The 18407-nt window shown below is 45.7% G+C and overlaps 1 protein-coding gene across 1 annotated transcript; it reads left to right on the forward strand.

Annotated features, from left to right (window-relative positions):
- Positions 1–639: 639 nt before the first annotated feature.
- Positions 640–10570, forward strand: ENSA (endosulfine alpha). The gene is made up of 4 exons (XM_026486626.4): positions 640–846; positions 2564–2689; positions 3954–4120; positions 7091–10570. Exons 1-4 carry the CDS (start codon positions 790–792, stop codon positions 7104–7106), a joined length of 366 nt encoding a protein of 121 aa, XP_026342411.1. The 5' UTR covers positions 640–789; the 3' UTR covers positions 7107–10570.
- Positions 10571–18407: the final 7837 nt, after the last annotated feature.

Genomic DNA, 18407 nt, shown 5'->3' on the forward strand with positions numbered 1-18407 from the left:
ACTCAAGAAATATTGTTAACTGTGACTCAGGATACGTTAACTTGTGTTAACTGTATGTACCTAGAACTGTATTTCCGTTTCAAGGAACTTATTCTCCATGGGCTGACCCCGAACAAGTATAAAACTGTACAGATGAGTTAAATCATGGAACGTAAAGCCATCTCTGCGGACAACTTGGTTTGGGGTCCCAGTCTCTCCGTTCCACACGCCAAGTACATATATTACAATAGTAACGTGTACCAATTTAAGGTGCACTCTGACCTCCAAATTATTTTCTGGAGAGTGATAATTTTCTCCTAACACTGCGCAAAGCTTAATCCTCTCCATCTGAAAATAAAAGGTCTCCATCCTTCCGCTCTCCAGTTTGAAGTTCAGCAAAGCCTTCCGGGCACCGGGTGCCAGAGCTGAAGAATATCTGCTCCCACCAAAGGAACAAAAATGCCAAAGCTAGCAGCGCCGTCCCCTAAAATCCCCCACGGGCTTCCAATTGGTCCTTGGGGCTCACTCTCTTTTCAGATTGGTGTTCCAGCTTGCCTGTCGCCTCCAAAGACCCCGCCTTTAGCCAGTGACTATTGGTAGATCGTTACGTCATTGCCCCATCTACCCCATTCCCATTGGCTCTCATTGGAAGGGGCGGCCACAACGTCACAGGGAAGGGCCGCCATTTTGACTGAGCAAACCTACTGACAGGAGCCGAAGCAGCAGCGCAGGTTGTCCCCGTTTCCCCTCCCCCTTCCCTTCTCCGGTTGACTTCCCAGGCCCCCTGCACTCCACAGTCCTGGTCCCGCCATGTCCCAGAAACAAGAAGAAGAGAACCCTGCGGAGGAGACCGGCGAGGAGAAGCAGGTGAAATGGAGGGGGTGCGGGCGGGCGAGCCGGGGGCGACTGTGAGGGGGCGGGAGACGGTCTCCCAGCAGTGCGGATTGGTCGCCATGGTCTCAAGCTCTGCAGGGGTTGGCCACTTCTTGCATCACGCCGGGTGAGCTTCAACACAGCTCGCAGCTCTGGCTCTGATTAGTTGGGCCCTTTGTCTGTCAGTGCCGTGCTCTTCCTGATTGGCCAATAGGCCTACCGCTCTAGTCATTGAAGCTATGCTATCATTGGCCAAGCTTGGGCGCGGGGCGGGTGTTTGGAAAGACTGGGTGAATGAAAGGGGGCTGGTGGTACCGGGAAGCTATGTGTATCATTGGTTAATGGAGGCAAATGACCCAACAACCAGGCTGGGGCCCGCATCAGAAAGGTAGAAGTGGAGGTAAAGATGTTTAAAAGACCAGCACTGGGAGAAGGGAGAAGAAGTAATTATTATCATGGCTAGTTTAAGGCGGCAACTTTCTCAAGAGACCTATTTTGACGTTTGGGGATGGTCGGTTGCCCACTCACAGTCAGGAACGAATAGGCTTGAAGAGGAACTAGAGTTCCATACAGAATAATGGAGGTTAAACCTAGAAAAGACATCGAAAGAGTCGTGACAAGAAAGACGCCACCCTTTTTCCACCCCCCCCCCAACTTCCAAGGCAATGGGCCTTAGTTCACCCACAGTTCTGGGATGAAAACACCCCAAGTAAGCCTCTTTTGGGGCTTGTATTTGACTTACAACATTTAGTACTGAGCTTAGGAGTTCATGAAAGGCACCTGGTTGTAACTGTGCCGGATTGTCAAGGGAAGGGAATATATTCCATTAAAAAGAGCCACAATTTAGCTTCAGGTCCTTGTAAAAAGTCACCAAAGAAAAGAGCATTGGGGCTCACAAAAAGCAAGAAGAGAGTAATAACAACTGTGTGAGCCTCCTGCAAACCGGTTACACGCTCTTGGCATGTTCCCCAAACTTCCATTACTTGCCCCACTTGGGAAGGTGTTGACTTTTTGGCAACAACTGTGGGTAAATACTAGTGAGCCTCCTGTATCTTAATTCTCCTGGGGTTAACAATAGTGTCATTTTCATCTCTGTTTACCTGTCACCTTCCTACCTAATGTTTATGGAAATGCTGAAGCGATGTTGTTCCATTACTAAGGTGGAGATTTTTGGAGAAGGCCACATAGCTCTGGTCTCCTCCAAAGAGAGACTTATCAGATCACTACCTTAGACTCTGGATAAGAGGAACATCTCAGTAGAATTATCCCCTTTGATTTTCTGTTTGACCTGTACTGTGTGTTAGGGACTGCCAGAGAACTGCTACTCATCTTGGGTCACCAGAAACCCTGGTTAGCTCTTTTCTCTCTGTCTTCCCTAGCTTCTGTGCTGAATGAGCTATGGTTTGCTCTTGATTGAAGTATTTTGTTTAGGTGTTATCTTTAACCCAGTACTCCCAGGTCACTGAGGTGGTTCCTTGGGTGTAGTGTGAGAAGCAGCTTGGTTGTTTTTGTTTTTGTTTTTCCTCACAGTACAGTCATCTTGAGCTTCAGGGATTTGAACAAAGGTCTAGCTTTATTTAGGAGCAGAATAGAGACAGTATGTTCACAAGAGGGTGCATCTCTAGGAAAAGTTGATAGTATAAAAGTTATTAGATATTAGAAGCAGTTGCTTCTCAGTTTTTAATTTAATTGGCCCTTTTGTTTCCTCCAGGACACACAGGAGAAAGAAGGTATTCTCCCTGAGAGAGCTGAGGAGGCAAAGCTAAAGGCCAAATATCCAAGCCTAGGACAAAAGCCTGGAGGCTCCGACTTCCTCATGAAGAGACTCCAGAAGGGGGTATGGGACACAATCTCTTATACTCTTACTTCAGAGCCCAAGGGGGCTTTAGGGATGAGAACTGTAGAGCTTCTCCTGAATGCTTATCTGGAGGTTTTGTTGTTGGGCAGTAGCAGAGAAGAATTAGAAACTTGTAAAGAGCAAGGCAAATGATTATAAATCCCTGATTTGGTATCATACAGGATATTAAGGCTTAAGTTGAGACATTTGGGTGTGGGGGCATTGGGGGATTGACGGAAAGAAGGACGTTAGAAACTGAAATGCTGACTCCCCCAGGCATTTGTGTGTTTAGATGGTGGGAGTTTTAGGACTGCATGTTTTAAGATTAGAGCTCAATTTTGGGGTGCATGATTTCAAAAAAAGATCAAACCATCTGTCCTATAGATTTCTTCAACTTGAAATAGATTTCTTCAGATCCTTGAAATTAGTACCAGCCATTAACTGTACTCCCTCAAGAGACTTATTTTTCCATCCAGAGTGGTCCTCCTCACCAAGGGAGAATCTGCCTTCATAGCCATCTAGCTCCTGACCCGGGTTCTCTGTCCCGAGGTACCTAAAACTAACTGAGGATTGTGAGTCATTAAACTGGAGTGTGTTCCTAGGTGTGGTGAAATGGACAGTAAAACAGATCCCTGTGGAGAATCCTAGTTACTGAGTGTTAGTCACAGATGATGATGTGATGCTGATTTGCAGTTTACCTTGCTGTAGGCAAGGCAGGCGTGGGCAGGCTGTCACAGCCATGGAACATGTGTGGGAGCCGTGGGAGTCAGAGGAAAAGTACATTATCCTCATGAACAAGCCCAGTTTCTATTCATGGTCTGAGGGAATCGTTTTTAATTTTGAGGTTGTTGACTTGAGGTTGATCTCCTGCTGACTGCTAGGATAGCCCCAGATTGACGCTTCTCTATATCTTATCATTTGTTTCCTCCGCACCAAGTCCATTGGAGACTGACCCCTCAGTAAGCTTTTATGAATAGTCAGTAATTTGGTAGAACCATCCTGTACTGGTGGGTGTATAAAGGATGTAGGGGCTATCTCTTAACTCCTAATAGCTAGGAAACTGCTTACATACCTGAAAAAGTCAGAACACATTGGGGAGAAGACATAAGTACGTGTAATTAATGCTGAACTATGTGTGCGTGAGGTTAATCAAGGAAGACTGGAAAGATCTAAGTTGATGAGGGTTTATAATGATTGTGAGTCTCCTTGCTTTTGAGGTAGGCCAGAGTTCCTCACTCACTTAAACATTCCTCTTGTCTCTTAGCAAAAGTACTTTGACTCAGGAGACTACAACATGGCCAAAGCCAAGATGAAGAATAAGCAGCTGCCAAGTGCAGGACCAGACAAGAACCTGGTGACTGGTGACCACATCCCCACCCCACAGGATCTGCCCCAGAGAAAGTCCTCGCTCGTCACCAGCAAGCTTGCGGGGTAACCTGGGCCCTCCCCCCCGTCCCCTTCCTCACCCACTGGACTTTTATATATCATAGGCAGGGATGGAATGAGCGCCTAGTTAGCTCTTCTCAGCTTGCTAGCCAGAAATGACGGTGATTCTGCTGGGGGCTGCTGAGAAGGTGATGTGGGTTGGAAAGGGGTTCTGAGTTCATTTCTTTGATTAAATTGAGATTTCCACACCCTCACTGTAGCCCAGGTAGGGGCCCAGGAATAAGAGACTAGGATTGGATAATGCTGCAAATGCTCTTTTTTCTTTTGTATGAGAAATGGAAGATGTGATTTTTCCTTTGGAAGAGAATATCCCAAAATTGGTTAGGCTAAGCCTCGGGAATAATTTGGTAGGTTTACATCCAGAGGCTAACCTGACATAGCTGGGAAAGGTAGATTGAATGAGATCTGTTTTCTGTGCTTCTAAGTGTTTTTTCCCTTAGGCTGCTATTGCTTCGTGTTTCCATTATGGCAGGTTTAGAGAATCCTCAAAAAGAAAAAGTGATTTGCTTGCCTAAAACTACAATGCCCACTTAACCTCCCTTACTCATTGAGTGTCTCTGACAGTTTGCCCTGGCTCCTAAGTAATGTAAAGATTGGAGAACATCATTTACACGAAATGGGCACCTTCTCTCTCTCTTCCAGTATGTTGCTTTTGCAAGTATGGGGTAGTGGGAAGAGCATTGGGTTTGAAGTTATCTGCATTCTAGTTGCACTTGTCTGAGCAGAGCTGATGTGTAACTTTGGTCAAGTCATTTAACCTCTATGGATTTCCATTTCCTCATCTATAAAAGAACTGAATATAGATAAGATTGATTCAAATTTAAAAATCGTTTAACCTCCAGCTGAAAAAAAAGTCTTTGCTATTCATTGTAAAACTAAGCGGGGAAGACCTGTGGGTGAGCCTACAGAGGGAACCATTTGAAGACTACATGGGGAGAGAGGACATTGAGATGTGGGAGTTATAAATTCAGTCAAGAGGGCCTCATAAGTATCACGGTCTCAAGGCTCAAGGAAAAAGTTCTAAGAAGCTAGCTTCTATGGAAGCTTCTTGCCTCTGCCCGCACCCACTCTCCCGGCCTCCAGTCTGGATCTTTGCTGCCAAAAAGCTGCTCTGGCAGCCCATCTGCAGGCCTGAGGACACATGCTCAGTCACGCACATGTGGTGGAGTCCCACGTTTCAGATGTAATCAGACGTCAAGTGTATTGTTAGGGAGAGCAGAAGAAAAGGGACAAGCTGAAGCCAGCCTCCGGGCCTTGGTACTACGCAGGGAGAGCGGCAGGTTCTTAGGGGATGGTTCACCTGGGAGGAAGCTGGTGCGGGGAGGTGGTCAGGGGGAGAGATCTCCAAGAAATCTCTGCCTTTCTAGAGCTCAGTAACTCAGCTCCCGTGGGATGAGAAGCAGCAATGCGGATTCGTGAGCAGGTGGAGGAAAGGGGTGCAGGTGGCGGGCACCTTCAGTCTACTTCACTTGGCCTGAATCCTACTGCTAGTTAGTACAGAGAGGGCCAGGGTGAGAACTAACTGTTCAAGAGGGCAAGGTTCTGTAATCCTCTCTTGCCGTCTCACCTCATTAATTCCGATATGCCAAACATTTGGCCCAATGAGAATGACCGTGAACTTGCTGATGCGCATGCGGGGTGATGGCAGGTGTGTATACTTCTTTCTTGACCGGCCATTCACTTTTCAGGCTATCGCTCAGATTGGATAGGACAGAGTTGGTGAGGAAGGAATGGAGAGAGCAGGATCCCTGGATTCCCTGGCCCCCAGACTCCTTTGACTGTCACTTGTAATTGTATATAACTTTTGTGTTTCTTGCTCCATTCCTCATGCTGTCTTCCTTAGTCTAAAGTCCGTGTGGGAAGGGGAAAATGCCGAACATCCTTGTATAGTTTCCTCAACTGTCCCAGCCATGTTGTACATAGATATGTCATGTTATTATATATATAAATATATATATAATTTTGTACGTTTTCTTCATCTCCGATCTTCTCGAATTTTGTACTTTTTTCTTTTCTGTCTGAGCTGCTCTCTCTATTGGTCACTTGAATCCTCAAGACTGAGGTCACAAGTCTGTTTTCTAGGAAGAAATAGAAGAAATAGGGAAATCAGAAAACTGTTGGTCTCCCTTGCTCTCTCTCCACCTGGTCATCTTCAAGGCTAAGAAAACAAACAAGCCACATTTCTGTATTTGCCACCTGTTTCCACAGCATGAAATAACATCACTTCCCTGGCAGAGAAGGGTCATTCGCAATTCCAAATCCAGATCACTTTGATTAAACCTAGATTATTAAATCCACTCAGAACAACATGTGTATTGTCGGGCCCTGGCTTCCATGCCGTCACCTCCTCATCACTGTGTGCCCTCGTCAGTCTCTGCTGCTGCAAGTGGCTGTGCCATGCCTGTGGAGCCAAGCCTGCTGTAAGCCAGGCAGCATAAGCCCTGCAAACCTCCAGTTATTTTGATCTTGTCTAAAGAATTTTCTGTATTGTTTTCATGGGTATCTCCAGAAAGACGGAGAACACTTTGTTTTGTGGATAGGAAAAACTGAAATTCTCTCTCCCTTTCTCCCTCTTTCTCCCTCTCTCTTCCCCCCTCCCCCTTTCTCCCCCTCTCCCCCTTTCTCCCTCTCTCTCCGTCTTTCCCGCTCCTCCTCCCTTTTTCTTTCTCCCTCTCCCCTCCCCCTTCTCCCTCTCCTCTCCTCTCCTCTCCTCTCTTCTCCTCTCCTCTCCTCTCCTCTCCTCTCCTCTCCTCTCCTCTCCTCTGTCTCTCTGTCTCTCTGTCTCTCTGTCTGTCTCTCTCCCAACTCTCTGCAGATCGGATTCAGGCTTGTGCCAGGTAGCCTAATGGTTGTTAAGTATGGAAGAGTCTGGGGTAGGGACTGGGATGGAACTTCGGGTTTTTTCCCTTATTACTTGACAGTGTTTTCTTTTTCTTCTTCTGTGTTCGTCCGCAGTGGCCAAGTTGAATGATGTTGCCCGGGGCTCCGCCAGATCCTGAGACGCTGCCCTCCTGGGTCCTGTGCTGGCTCCTGCCCCTCCCTGCTTTTGCAGCCAGGGGTCAGGAGGTGGCTCGGGCGCGGGCTGGAGAGGCAGAAGCCCCTGCCCGTCGGTGTCCCAGCGCATGGAGCCCCTTGGGCTGAGCACCAAGACCCTGAACCTTTTTTGTTTTACCTTTTTTCCAAATAACTGTTGGGAGAAATCTCAGTGAAATCCTGGCGGGGATGGGAGGGGGTGGGGGGGTGCGGGTGTGGTGTTTGAGAGGGTGGGGTGGGAAATTTGTGGGGGATATGAAATAGGGCTTGGAGTTGATAAAAACATTCCTGACTATCCTCCTTCCTAACCATGTGGCTGGTGTGGGATGGGTGTGAGGGGGAGGAGTGGAGTAGACTCCAGATGAGGAGTTCTAATTCAGCTCTGTAGAAAAATGCCTTGTTTGCTTGGATGTGGCTGGGGATCTGGTGTCAGATGAAAGAAACTGTCCATCTAAATATGACAGATGCAAACAGCTCCTCTGGTTCTGCAGAGCAAGCTGAGAACACAATGTTAATTGTTCATTGAAAAAAGTGCTGTCCTTGGAATAGATTTGCTGTGCGGAGAAGGGCAGTGAGTGTGGGGAAAGGGGGCCATGAGCGTGGGGAGCCCCACAGAGCCCAGGAGACTTTTTCAGTATTTGAAATAAAAAAAGAAGACGACGACCCACAAAAAAACACAACCCAGAAATATTCTGAAGCAGTTGGTGTGTTTTATTGGGGCTTGGGGAAAGGGAAGAAAATGAAACTGAAGACTCCATTCAGGGAAGAAGCTGGTGTGAGGCCCTGAGTTCTAAATGAGAACAGGGGCCCTTAATACGAGATGTGACTGGGCTCCCGGCTTCCATCACTCAGGGAGAGGGAATAGGGATGTTAGCATACAGATGCGGGCTTTTCCTGACTCCTGTCTATCCTTCTGTTTCTGTGGCTAACGTAGAAGATGCATCAGCCTCAGGTTTGGCTCACAAAATGAGGAATGTGATCTACATAGTGTATTAACACCTCGAGCTTAGTTCACGCTAAGCAAAAAAGAGAAGCCCACTCTTCCTTTTCCCTTTCAGTCTTCCGTTCCTTCACAAGTTCTCATGTTCGTGAAGGAGAAATGGGACCTCTAGTAATAAGCCAAAAGGAACTCAAGCCTTTCTGCTTGTGGCCAGCAGGAGGCAGAGTGACTTCTTTCTCACCACCTCCCAAGCATCACCAGAATCCTGCCGCTAGAAGTTAAAAACTGCTTGTTGAATGTATTATTGAAAAGACCGTTACTGACAAACTCACACCTGTCTCCCCGACACACACCAACATTCATATGTGGTAGCCTGCTTGCCCATTTTGCCCAGCATTGAGTAGGAGAGTATATTTCCCCACACGAGATTGGCTTCTCGAATGAGTGTGCATCAAGGAAGATAAACAAGGTCCAGTAGACCTAGACATTCCAGAGAACTCTCCATCTTATTGAGGGGGAAGGGCAATTCTAAACTGGACTAGGAATGTTGTTCTCAGTATCTAACTCATTCTCTCTCCTTAATCAGAAGTTTTCCAAATATGTTTTCAGCTACTCAGGATACTACTGATTTGCCCTCTCCTGATTGAGTCAGGGGATTGTGATACCTCCCAACCATTGGCCTTTCTGAGTGAGCCAGTATGGAGATACATTGAAAACATTCCCTACCTTTGTGAGGTTTATTGTCTTTGTGGAAGAAAAGCTATGCAAAAGTTCACGTACTTCAGAAGTTATAAACTCAAAGCTAGGAGCTATACATACACAAATTAGAATGTTTACAGTGGTGGGGGTAGTGAGTCTTCTCATCCCTATTCCCCTTAAACCAATCCCATGGCTTCTTTTTGAGCACGCCATCCCTAGTGTATGTTTGCCAGGTGGATACAGCTGGGGAGTGAGATCAGTGAGGCTGAATGTCGGATCATTTGGTGCAGTTCCGTTTTTAATACAGGTAAAGAAGTTGAAGTATAGAAATAAATTGCTTTTAAGGTAGCAGTTAGTTCACTGAAGAGCCTGAGATAGTATCTAGGCTTTTTTTGTTTTTTTGTTTTTTTCTTTTTTAAAGTAGGCTCCGCGCTGGGCGTGGAGCCCAACCCTGGGCTTGAACTCAGGATGCTAGAGTTGAGGTGAGATCAAGAGTCAGACGCTCAACCAACTGAGCCACCCAGGTGCCCTGTATCTAGGCTTTTATATGACTTTTCCATTATTCCTGGCTTCCCTGGTCCGTAGTTTTAAGCTGTAGTCTTAAGAATCTTGGGGTGCCAAGAAAGGATTGTGGCAATCTCTACTGTAGTGTAAAACCTTGTCATTCCTTCTCCCTCACTCCCCTACTATGGGGCCACACAACCAGACCAGTCTGCTCTGCACTGCTTCAAATAGCGATTCCTGCCCGTATTCCAAACGGTGGACTCAAGCGTTCTTCCTTTCGTGCGCCATGGTTGAGTGAGGCTTCTGCTGACAAGCCTCTCAGCTGTCTGATAGGCAGGGCGGCAGGGATGCAGTCACCATGACTCTTTTCCAGCAGCATTCATTTGAAGCTGATGTGGCCTGGGCATGGAGAACGCAGGCAAAGGAAAAATAACTTGGAGGGGCGCCATTGAGAATATCTGCAGTGAGCAAGCAGCACCCACACAAGCAGCCAGCGGGTGTGTAGTGCCCTCTACTGGGCCTTAGGGAGCTTCCCAAGGAAAGGGAGGCGAACCCTGACAGAAGCACACCAACAAAGGCAAATTCATGTAGTTTCAGCACAATGCCAAGAGCCGAGGGAAGGAGAGTCAGGAGATGAGTTGTTAGCTGAATCTTCTTAGAGATGGGGGGTTTATTAATGATAACGTGAGGCCTCCCATGCTTGGGCGAGAATACGTTCATGCACAGGTAACTGGTGAACACTCACTTTGCAATCAGAAATACTAGCTGTTGGTGGGCAGACAGACAGTGTAAGAGATGGTGTCAGCCCTGGAGGAACTTGAAGCCTCATTGAGACAGCACTTCTACGTGTGATGCCAGACTGCATATCATCAGTCAGGCTGTGGTAAAAGAATTCTGAGGGGCGCCTGGCTGGCACAGTTGGTTAAGCAACCAACTCTTAGTTTCGGCTCAGGTTGTGATCTGAGGGTCATGAGATTGAGCCGGTGTCGGGCTCCATGCTCGGCACAGAGTCCGATTGGGTTTTCTCTCTCCCTCCCTCTCTCTCAAATAAATCCTTTAAAAAATTCTCAGGGACTCCTAGGTGGCTCAGTTGGTTAAGCATCTGCCTTCGGCTCAGGTCATATCCCAGGGTCCTGGGATCGAGCTCCACATCGGGCTCCCTGCTTAGCGAGGATTCTGCTTTTCCCTCTCCCCCTGCCTTCTGCTCCCCCTGCTTGTGCTCTCTCTCTGTCAAATAAAATCTTAAAAAATAAAAAAAATCTCAGAAGGGAAAATCCAAAGGGCCAGAATTATTAGGTAAATATTACTGGTAGAAATGGAAATTGAACTGGGCCTTGAAAGATGGGCAGTACTTAAATAGTCCAGTTTTAGGGGCACCTGGCCGGCACAGTCAGTTAAGCCTCCGACTCTTGGTTTCAGCTCAGGTGGTGAGATCTAGCCCCATGTCAGGCTCCCAGCTTGGCATGGAATCTGCTTAAGACTTTCTCTCCCTCTGTCCCCGCCCTCTCTCTCTCTAAAAATAAATAAATCTTTTAAAAAATTATAAATAGTCCAGTTCAGTTACTTAATAAGAGCCCAAAATATGCCAGGCACTGTGCTAAAATATAAGTGATATGTGGGTGCTTTCTTTTTCCACATGAAGAAAACATACTATAGTGTTAAACTTGGGTCATAAGGCCTAGCTACATAGACAAATAGGGATGAGTTAATAATTGCTAAATGTTTTTGAGTACTTAGGATGTACTCATGCTAAGCGCTTAACTTAGATCCTTTCATTCCTCAAAGCAATTCTATGAGTAGGCAGTCATATTCCTGCCATTATACAAGTGAGGAAACTAAAACAATAACTTGCCCAAGTCACACAGCTTCTGAGAGTGGAGGCAGGAGTCACTCCGATGCCTGCAAAGGGAGGGGGAAACAGTGATGGGGAATACGTTCATGGAGTAAGTTCTAGGAGAGGAACAGGATTTCTCCAGAAAGATAAGGTGATAAGGGGCATTTTGGTGGACAGACCAACACTCGGAGAACCATGAGACCCTTCGGAACGGGTGGCACTTCAGCAGCAGTCAGGAGTCCTAGAGAGTGGTTGGTCCAAGGCCAAGAAGGCAGACAGCCAGGTTACAGAGGATATGGCAGGCCGGCAGGCCTGGGACCTCTGAGGGGATGGCAAAGAAAAAACCTGGTCAGACCTGTGTTTAGGTAGGTTACTATCAAATTGTGTGGAGAAGGATTTAAATTAAAGGTGAAGGATTTCGGGATGGACTGGTTCTAGTGTCAAGCTGTCTGGTTTTAAACTCTGATTTTGATATATTTTTAACTCAGGACAAGTTTCCTAAACTCTCTTTGCTTCAGTTTATTTATTTGTAAAATAGGAATGATGTAATACCTACCATAAAGGGTGGTTGTGCTGATTAAACAAAATAAGATGTGTAAAGCCCTTCAGGGATTGTATTAGCACATAAGATACGGTTTCTGCCCTCAAGGAGCTTACAGACTATAGGGGGATGTAATAAAGACGGGTAGGCAGACAATTAGAATACAAGATGGGAAAGATGGGATAAGCACAGAATGCTCTGAAAGCACCCACCTAATCTGGGGAGGTGGAAGAATAGTCAGGAAAATCCTTTCACAGAAAGTAGCTGTAAGCTGAAATCTGATAGAGCAGTAGGACATAGTCATGTTAAGGAGTTAGATTGGGGAAGGGGGTCTTCCAAATGGAAGGACAGCATGTGAAAAGATTTAGAGGATTGCATTCTGGGAACTTAAAATAATTGAGGGGCACGTGGGTGGCTCAGTTGGTTGAGTGTCCAACTCCTGGTTTCAGTTAGGGTCATGAGATCAGGCCCACTCAGCCGGGAGTCTGCCGGAGATTTTCTCTCTCTCCCTCTTCCCCTCTATCCCTCCCCCTGCTCATGCACTCTCTTTCTCTCTCTAAAATAAATAAATCTTCAAATAATAATTAGAATTGAGAGTAGCTGTAGCATACCAAACAGCAGATGAGGTGCTGAGAAATGGGTCCAGTCACAAAGGGCCCTTTGGACTTGATCCTGGAGGCAATGAGAAGCTGCTGGGATTTGGGGCAAGGGAATGATATAATCAGATTGGCTCTTTAGAATAATCTTTCTGACTACAGTGTGGGCAAGAGACTGGAGAGGGTAAAATTTATGTATTTCTTAGAGGTGCTGATAACAGGCTGGAAAAGTTAAGGGATATGGTTGTCATGAAGAGAAAGATGATGATTCAATTTGTGGCATAATAAATTCCAAGCAGCAATGAAACACTTAAGTGCGGACTTCTCTACTACACTCCACTTAGTTAACCGTTACCATGGGCTGGTTATGAGTAAGAGAGACTATTGTGTTGCTACAGTGCTGTAGGTTAGATATGAATAGGAGTTAAAGAAGGAAAGGACAGTGGGGATGAAGAAGGGTGGACAAATTCAAGACATACACGGAAAGTACGATCAACAGAACTTGATGGGGGGAGACGGTGTGCGACTTAGGAAGAGACAGAACTCTAATAAAAAATTCCTAGGCTTCTGGCCTGGGTTACTGTGTAAGGGATGATGCCATTACCTAGAGAGACACTACTACTGGAAGGGCAAGTTTAACAAGGAAGATAATGAGTTCAGTGTTGCAAAAGGGATGATCTGAGGTGCCTCTAGGGGACATCCAAGAGGAGATGACTGGGAAGTTACTGGATTTATGAGTCTAGAGGTTGGAGAAGAAATCAAAATAGGAAATGTAGATTCTGTGGATTTCAAGATATACTTAGTAAAACCATGGAAGTGAAAGCATACAGAGCAGAAAGACTGGAGGGCGGACCCTGATGAAAGCTAACATGTGAAGTGAATAAAGAAAAGGGCCTGACAAAATAGGAGAATCAGGAAGATGTGGTGCCCAGTGATAGAGTTTACTGGAAGAACTGGGTTAGTCAATAATGTAAAATGCTATTGGAGGTTGATGAAGCAAAAATTAGACTATCTCACCTTTGTAATAAAAAGTGCCCTAAAGTGTCCAAGAAATGTGCCACAATAGCCAGTAACTATTTGTCAAGAATATAATTTAGAGTATACATGTCTGTCCACTTTCTGTACTTTTCAAGATTTTGGCAATGAGTATATATATGATAGAGGTCATTTTAATTCTAAAACAATAAAAATCTCAAAATGTTTTCTCAAAAATGGACTAAAGGGTGTCCATTTGATTTGGTAGTTAGTAACCGTTTTGATCCACCAGTGTCAGTGGATTGGTAGAGGTGGAATCTTGCCTATTGAACTGAGTAGTATGGGAAGATTTTGTTGTTTTAGGATGGGAATGATTTAGGCACATTTATTGACTGAGTGAAAGGAACAAGTAAAAGTCGAAGCTCAGTACCGAATGATAACTAAAAAGGGTTCTGGAGAGAAAGGAGTGGATGTAAACTAGTTCAGGTGGATGTGGTCAATTAAACACTTCAACAAACATTTATTAAGCACTTATTATGTGCCAACCACTATGCAAGGGGAGGTGCTGGGGTTAGTTCAGTGGGAAGCCAGCTAAGTAGGAAATTGGTCTCAAGCAGGAAGATGCATACTGCATCCGGCTTGAGATTCAAGGTGAAGATATAACAATGGGTAAACTCACAGCTGTTTGTGACTGGGGGTCGGTGATTGATGGGAGTCCTTGTCTGACAGCTTCATTGTTCTTTGTGGAGATGTCAAGTTGAAAGGGAGGTGGGGGTTAGGGGGTTTAAGAAGAGTGGCCATCGTTTAGAAGAGAGGATGAAAGGGAGGAGAATGGAAGAGAGCGGACAATAATACCAAGTAAAAGGTTTAGGGAACAGTGCCGAGGTCTAACAGATTGGAAACCATGAATGTATAATCCTTGGAATGTGTAATCTACTGGAATGGTGCCAATCTGTGTATTTCTGCTGCTTTCTCTAGCAACACCCAGCTGCCTGGGTACAGAAGCAGAGAAGATACATTATTGTTTAGCTCCTGGATCATGATGTGTAGACACAGGGAGTGGACTGACAAGGGTATAAGGGGATGAAAGGTGCTGGGGAGAGAGCTCAAGAAATCCACCTGATTCAGGCCGGGGAACAAGGTAGGCTAAGGAAGGTATGATCAACTCTGGTCAAGAGAAGTCTGGATAAGGTCAAAGAGCTGATGATTTAGAAGTCAAAGAAGTGGTTAAGCTGGAAGCTTGGGACCTGGTAGTCAGAATGACATTAAGAGTTGAAGATTTTAGAGGTGAAACTCTTCCGTGTAACAACATGGGTAGTAGGAACAGGTGTCTGAAGTGGAGTAAAAGTAAAGGTCGTCAGAGTGTTAAAGAACAAGGGAGTTCCCACATCCAGCTGCAAAGGTAGGTGGCTCGTGTATTTGTGGTTTGTTGTTATCTCTTGTTAAACCCAACTGTATTTTTTTTATAAAAGATTAAAGCATTTAGCTTAGAAAACAACAACGAAGAATTATAGGTGTGGAATGTTGGATCAGAAAATCAGGTTGTTGGAATGAATCCAGAATTACGCAGGATCGGGGAGAAGATGAAGCCTAGTCCCATCCTGGTACAGAACGTGACCAGGACTAGCAAAGAACATAAAGGAGAGCTTAGCCTGATGGAATGAACTCTAAAGCAGGAGGAATGGCATGTAAATATCTTGGAAGAATAATGACCTGAAAGTGACATTAGGGAGCTGGAAGTATCTCCGTTTTCCCACTTTCTGATATTGGAAGTGGGGGGGGAACCTCTAGGGCTGCAAACAAAGCAGTGTCTTAGGGGAAACCTAGGTGTAATTTGAATGCGTGGGTTTAGGGAAATTCTCTAAAGAGTTTCTGTGTGAGGCATCAGAGAAATGCGTAGACCAGGGATGAAGGTGTGAGTGGGAGAGTTTCTGCATTTGGGGCAGAATCCAAGGATTATAGAGAGATGGGAACCACTTGTGCAATGAATTAGCCTTAAGGTTCCCAACTTGGTTTAAAAGTTGTTTGGTGTCCATGTTGACCGAAGGCCTCAAAGGGTTATGAGGCCCAGTCTCCTCAGGCCTGCCCGAGTGATAGGTGCTAAGTGATAGGTTAAGCATTCCACCTCTGAGAACGTATCCTAGGGGAAAAAAGAGAATGAAGTGGTAGTTTTAAACTGATTACAAAGAGGAGCAAGTAGGCTAGCCTAAAGCAAACAACTGGAAGAGGGTCCTTCACTCATTTCACAAGTACGCATTGAACCACCAGGACTTTGTCTTATTTATTGGTCTAGCCTCACCATCAAGAATGGCACATAATATGTGTTCAATAAATATTTGTTGAAGGAAGGAATTGTTCATTGTGAGTCTATCAATATTCAGAAAATATTACAAAGAGTTTGACCTCTCTCAGCAGTCTCTAAGCAGCAGCAATCATGGATAAGCAGAGATGAAACCTCTAACGAGAGAACAACACTGGACAGACACAGCTGGGCCTCTCTTTTGGAAAACTTTTAGATGAGCCACATGACTAAGAACAAGTAAGAGCCAAATACTGTATCAACCAAGGATAGCTTTTCTTCAAGACATTAAAGTGTCTCCTTATGACAGGAAGAGAGCACTCGATACTGATAACCACACTGCGGTCAAGAGGCCCCTTCAGGTAAAAAAAAAAAAAAAAAAAAAAAGTTTTGATATAAATGGAAGTTTGGTGACAGAGGCACTTAGTATATTTAGATGGACTTTTTTTGAGCCTTGTTTTGACATATTTATCGTAGGTAGATACTAGAGATTAATACAAAATATGAACTCTTGGTTATTAAATCTTTATTATAATATTTAGTTGAAAAGCTCCAACTAAATAGAATGGAATGGACACAGTAAATGAACTGTTCTCACAGTATTCACATTAACTGCTAGGACTGCATAGCCCTGAACAAGCACCATTCTTGATCCAGTGCCGGCTACCTGCCTTACCACCTCAAACCCAGTTAGTAACATCACACTGATCCTTACGCTAGAATGCTTCTATTTTCAGCTAGAAAGAAAACTCTCAGGCATTAGCAGACCTGTCAGCAGGGAGCAGAGGTGGGGGGGCCGGTTAGCAGAAGCAACTTACTGTTGCTGAAATTACCCCATGAGGAGACCACCTACTCATATATACAAACGGAAGTCCTGGCATCACTCAGTGATCAGGAGTCCTGGCTCGGCATTAAGGTCCGTGTCTGAAACGCCTTTTATGACTAGGAAAGTCTGAGTCATCCTCAGACGTTCCTCCTCGAATTTCTGAGTCATTTCCTTTTCCAATGACCCAAACTGGTACAACTACATATGGGAAATATTCAGAAGGACAAGTTTTGGAACTAATGGGACATTAGAGGTCATTGTGTTCAGTGTGCTCATTTCACACACACACAAACTGAGGCCAAGAGATGGTACCTTTTGCCCGGAGTTGCACAGCCTCTATCAGGCGGCTTTTCCTACACCCAAGGCTCTCTTCTCTAGAAACTGATTTCAGAGGTGCCTGGGTGGCTCAGCTGGTTAAGTGTTTGCCTTCTGCTCAGGTCATGATCCCGGGGTCCTGGGATGGAGCCCCGCATCGGGCTCCGTGCTCAGCGGGGAGTCTGCTTCTCCCTCTCCCTCTCCCTGCTGTTATCCTTGCTTGTGCTTGCTAGCTCTCTCTCTCTCTCTCTCTCTGTCAAATAAATAAAATCTTAAAAAAAAAAATAGCTGATTTCACAGCAAATTTGGGACTCTGGTTTTCATTTGCTTTTATTAGAAGTAAACAAACTAAATACTTGGGTTGGAAGTCTGAGAGGAACTCAGGGCCCAGGCGAACAAGCTGGCATCCATGGTATCCCCTTCAAGTAATATGATGGTGTCCTGCAGTGGACCAAGGAGAGGGCTCTTCTAACTCAGGGTTTCTCTACCTTGAGACTGTGGCCATTTCGGACCAGACACATGTTTGTTGTGGGGGCTGTCCTGTGTATTTCAGGATGTTAACAGTAGCTCTGTCCTCTACCCACTATATGCTCAGGCAGAACCACAAAAAAGTCCCCAAACATTGCCAAATGTCCCCTGGGTTCCCCTGGTTGAGAACCCCTGTGCTGACTTAAGGAAGAGGCTCTTGTAACTCAGTCCTGGTCCCATTTAATCCTCTGAGCAGTGCCTATCCTTACTCCTGTACCCCTATGCCTGGCTTCTCTCCCTCACCTTTCCCTCTGGGGCTACCATGCCCTCAGTGGCCCCGAAAGTGGCACCTGGGGTGAAATGGGAAGCAAAAGTTTCTACCCTCCCCTTCTTTCAGCAAGGGGATCCCCCTGACTGCATGAGAATTTACATACTTGGTTAAAATAAGACAAAATGTACGCAGGGCTTAGCTCTTAACTGTGACTACTGTGAATCAAGGAGAGATCAGGGCCTTAAGCCCTTTCCTACCTCGGGGTTGGGCTGGGAGAGGCAGATGAGGGCATACCAAAAGAATCTGCCTTTTTTGCACAATTTTCTCTTGACTCAGCCATCAATGTCCCCTCCCCAGCCACACTCATCCTCACCAGTGCCCATATTTAGACACATGCAAGCCTGTGTTGTAGAAAGACAGAAACCATATGGTTGTTATAGAGATTTGTTCACACTCACCCCCAAAGCATGGCCCAGGCGGAGCAGTGGGGTGAATGGCAGTTCTTGCCAGGACCTGCGTTTTTCTTAATTTGCTATTCCCTACCTCTTCTGTTCTCCACAAATTTCCATGCTTCTCATTCCTGCTTCCAGATACCACTTCCTACTGACAAGTACTGTTCTTAAATATCTCCTTTGCCTCAGGAAGTCACAGTTTAAGAATAAAAGAACTGGGGGGGGCGCCTGGGTGGCTCAGTCGTTGGGCGTCTGCCTTCGGCTCCGGGCGTGATTCCAGGGTCCTGGGGTCGAGCCCCGCATCGGGCTCCCTGCTCCGCTGGGAGCCTGCTTCTTCCTCTCCCACTCCCCCTGCTTGTGTTTCCTCTCTCACTGGCTGTCTCTCTCTCTGTCAAAGAAATAAATAAAATCTTAAAAAAAAAAAAAAGAAGAATAAAAGAACTGGGGGGCATCTGGGTGGCTCCATTGGTTAAGTGTCTGACTCTTGATTTTGGCTCAGGTCATGATGTCAGGGTTGTG

Source organism: Ursus arctos, unplaced genomic scaffold (assembly GCF_023065955.2).
Source record: "Ursus arctos isolate Adak ecotype North America unplaced genomic scaffold, UrsArc2.0 scaffold_12, whole genome shotgun sequence".
In the NCBI taxonomy this organism is placed as follows: Eukaryota; Metazoa; Chordata; class Mammalia; order Carnivora; family Ursidae; genus Ursus; species Ursus arctos.

Coding starts and splice junctions, on each gene's coding strand:
- ENSA (XM_026486626.4), top strand. CDS start 790: ATGTCCCAGAAACAAGAAGAAGAGAACCCTGCGGAGGAGACCGGCGAG. Junction 847..2,563: donor AGACCGGCGAGGAGAAGCAG/GTGAAATGGAGG, acceptor TGTTTCCTCCAG/GACACACAGGAGAAAGAAGG. Junction 2,690..3,953: donor TGAAGAGACTCCAGAAGGGG/GTATGGGACACA, acceptor CTTGTCTCTTAG/CAAAAGTACTTTGACTCAGG.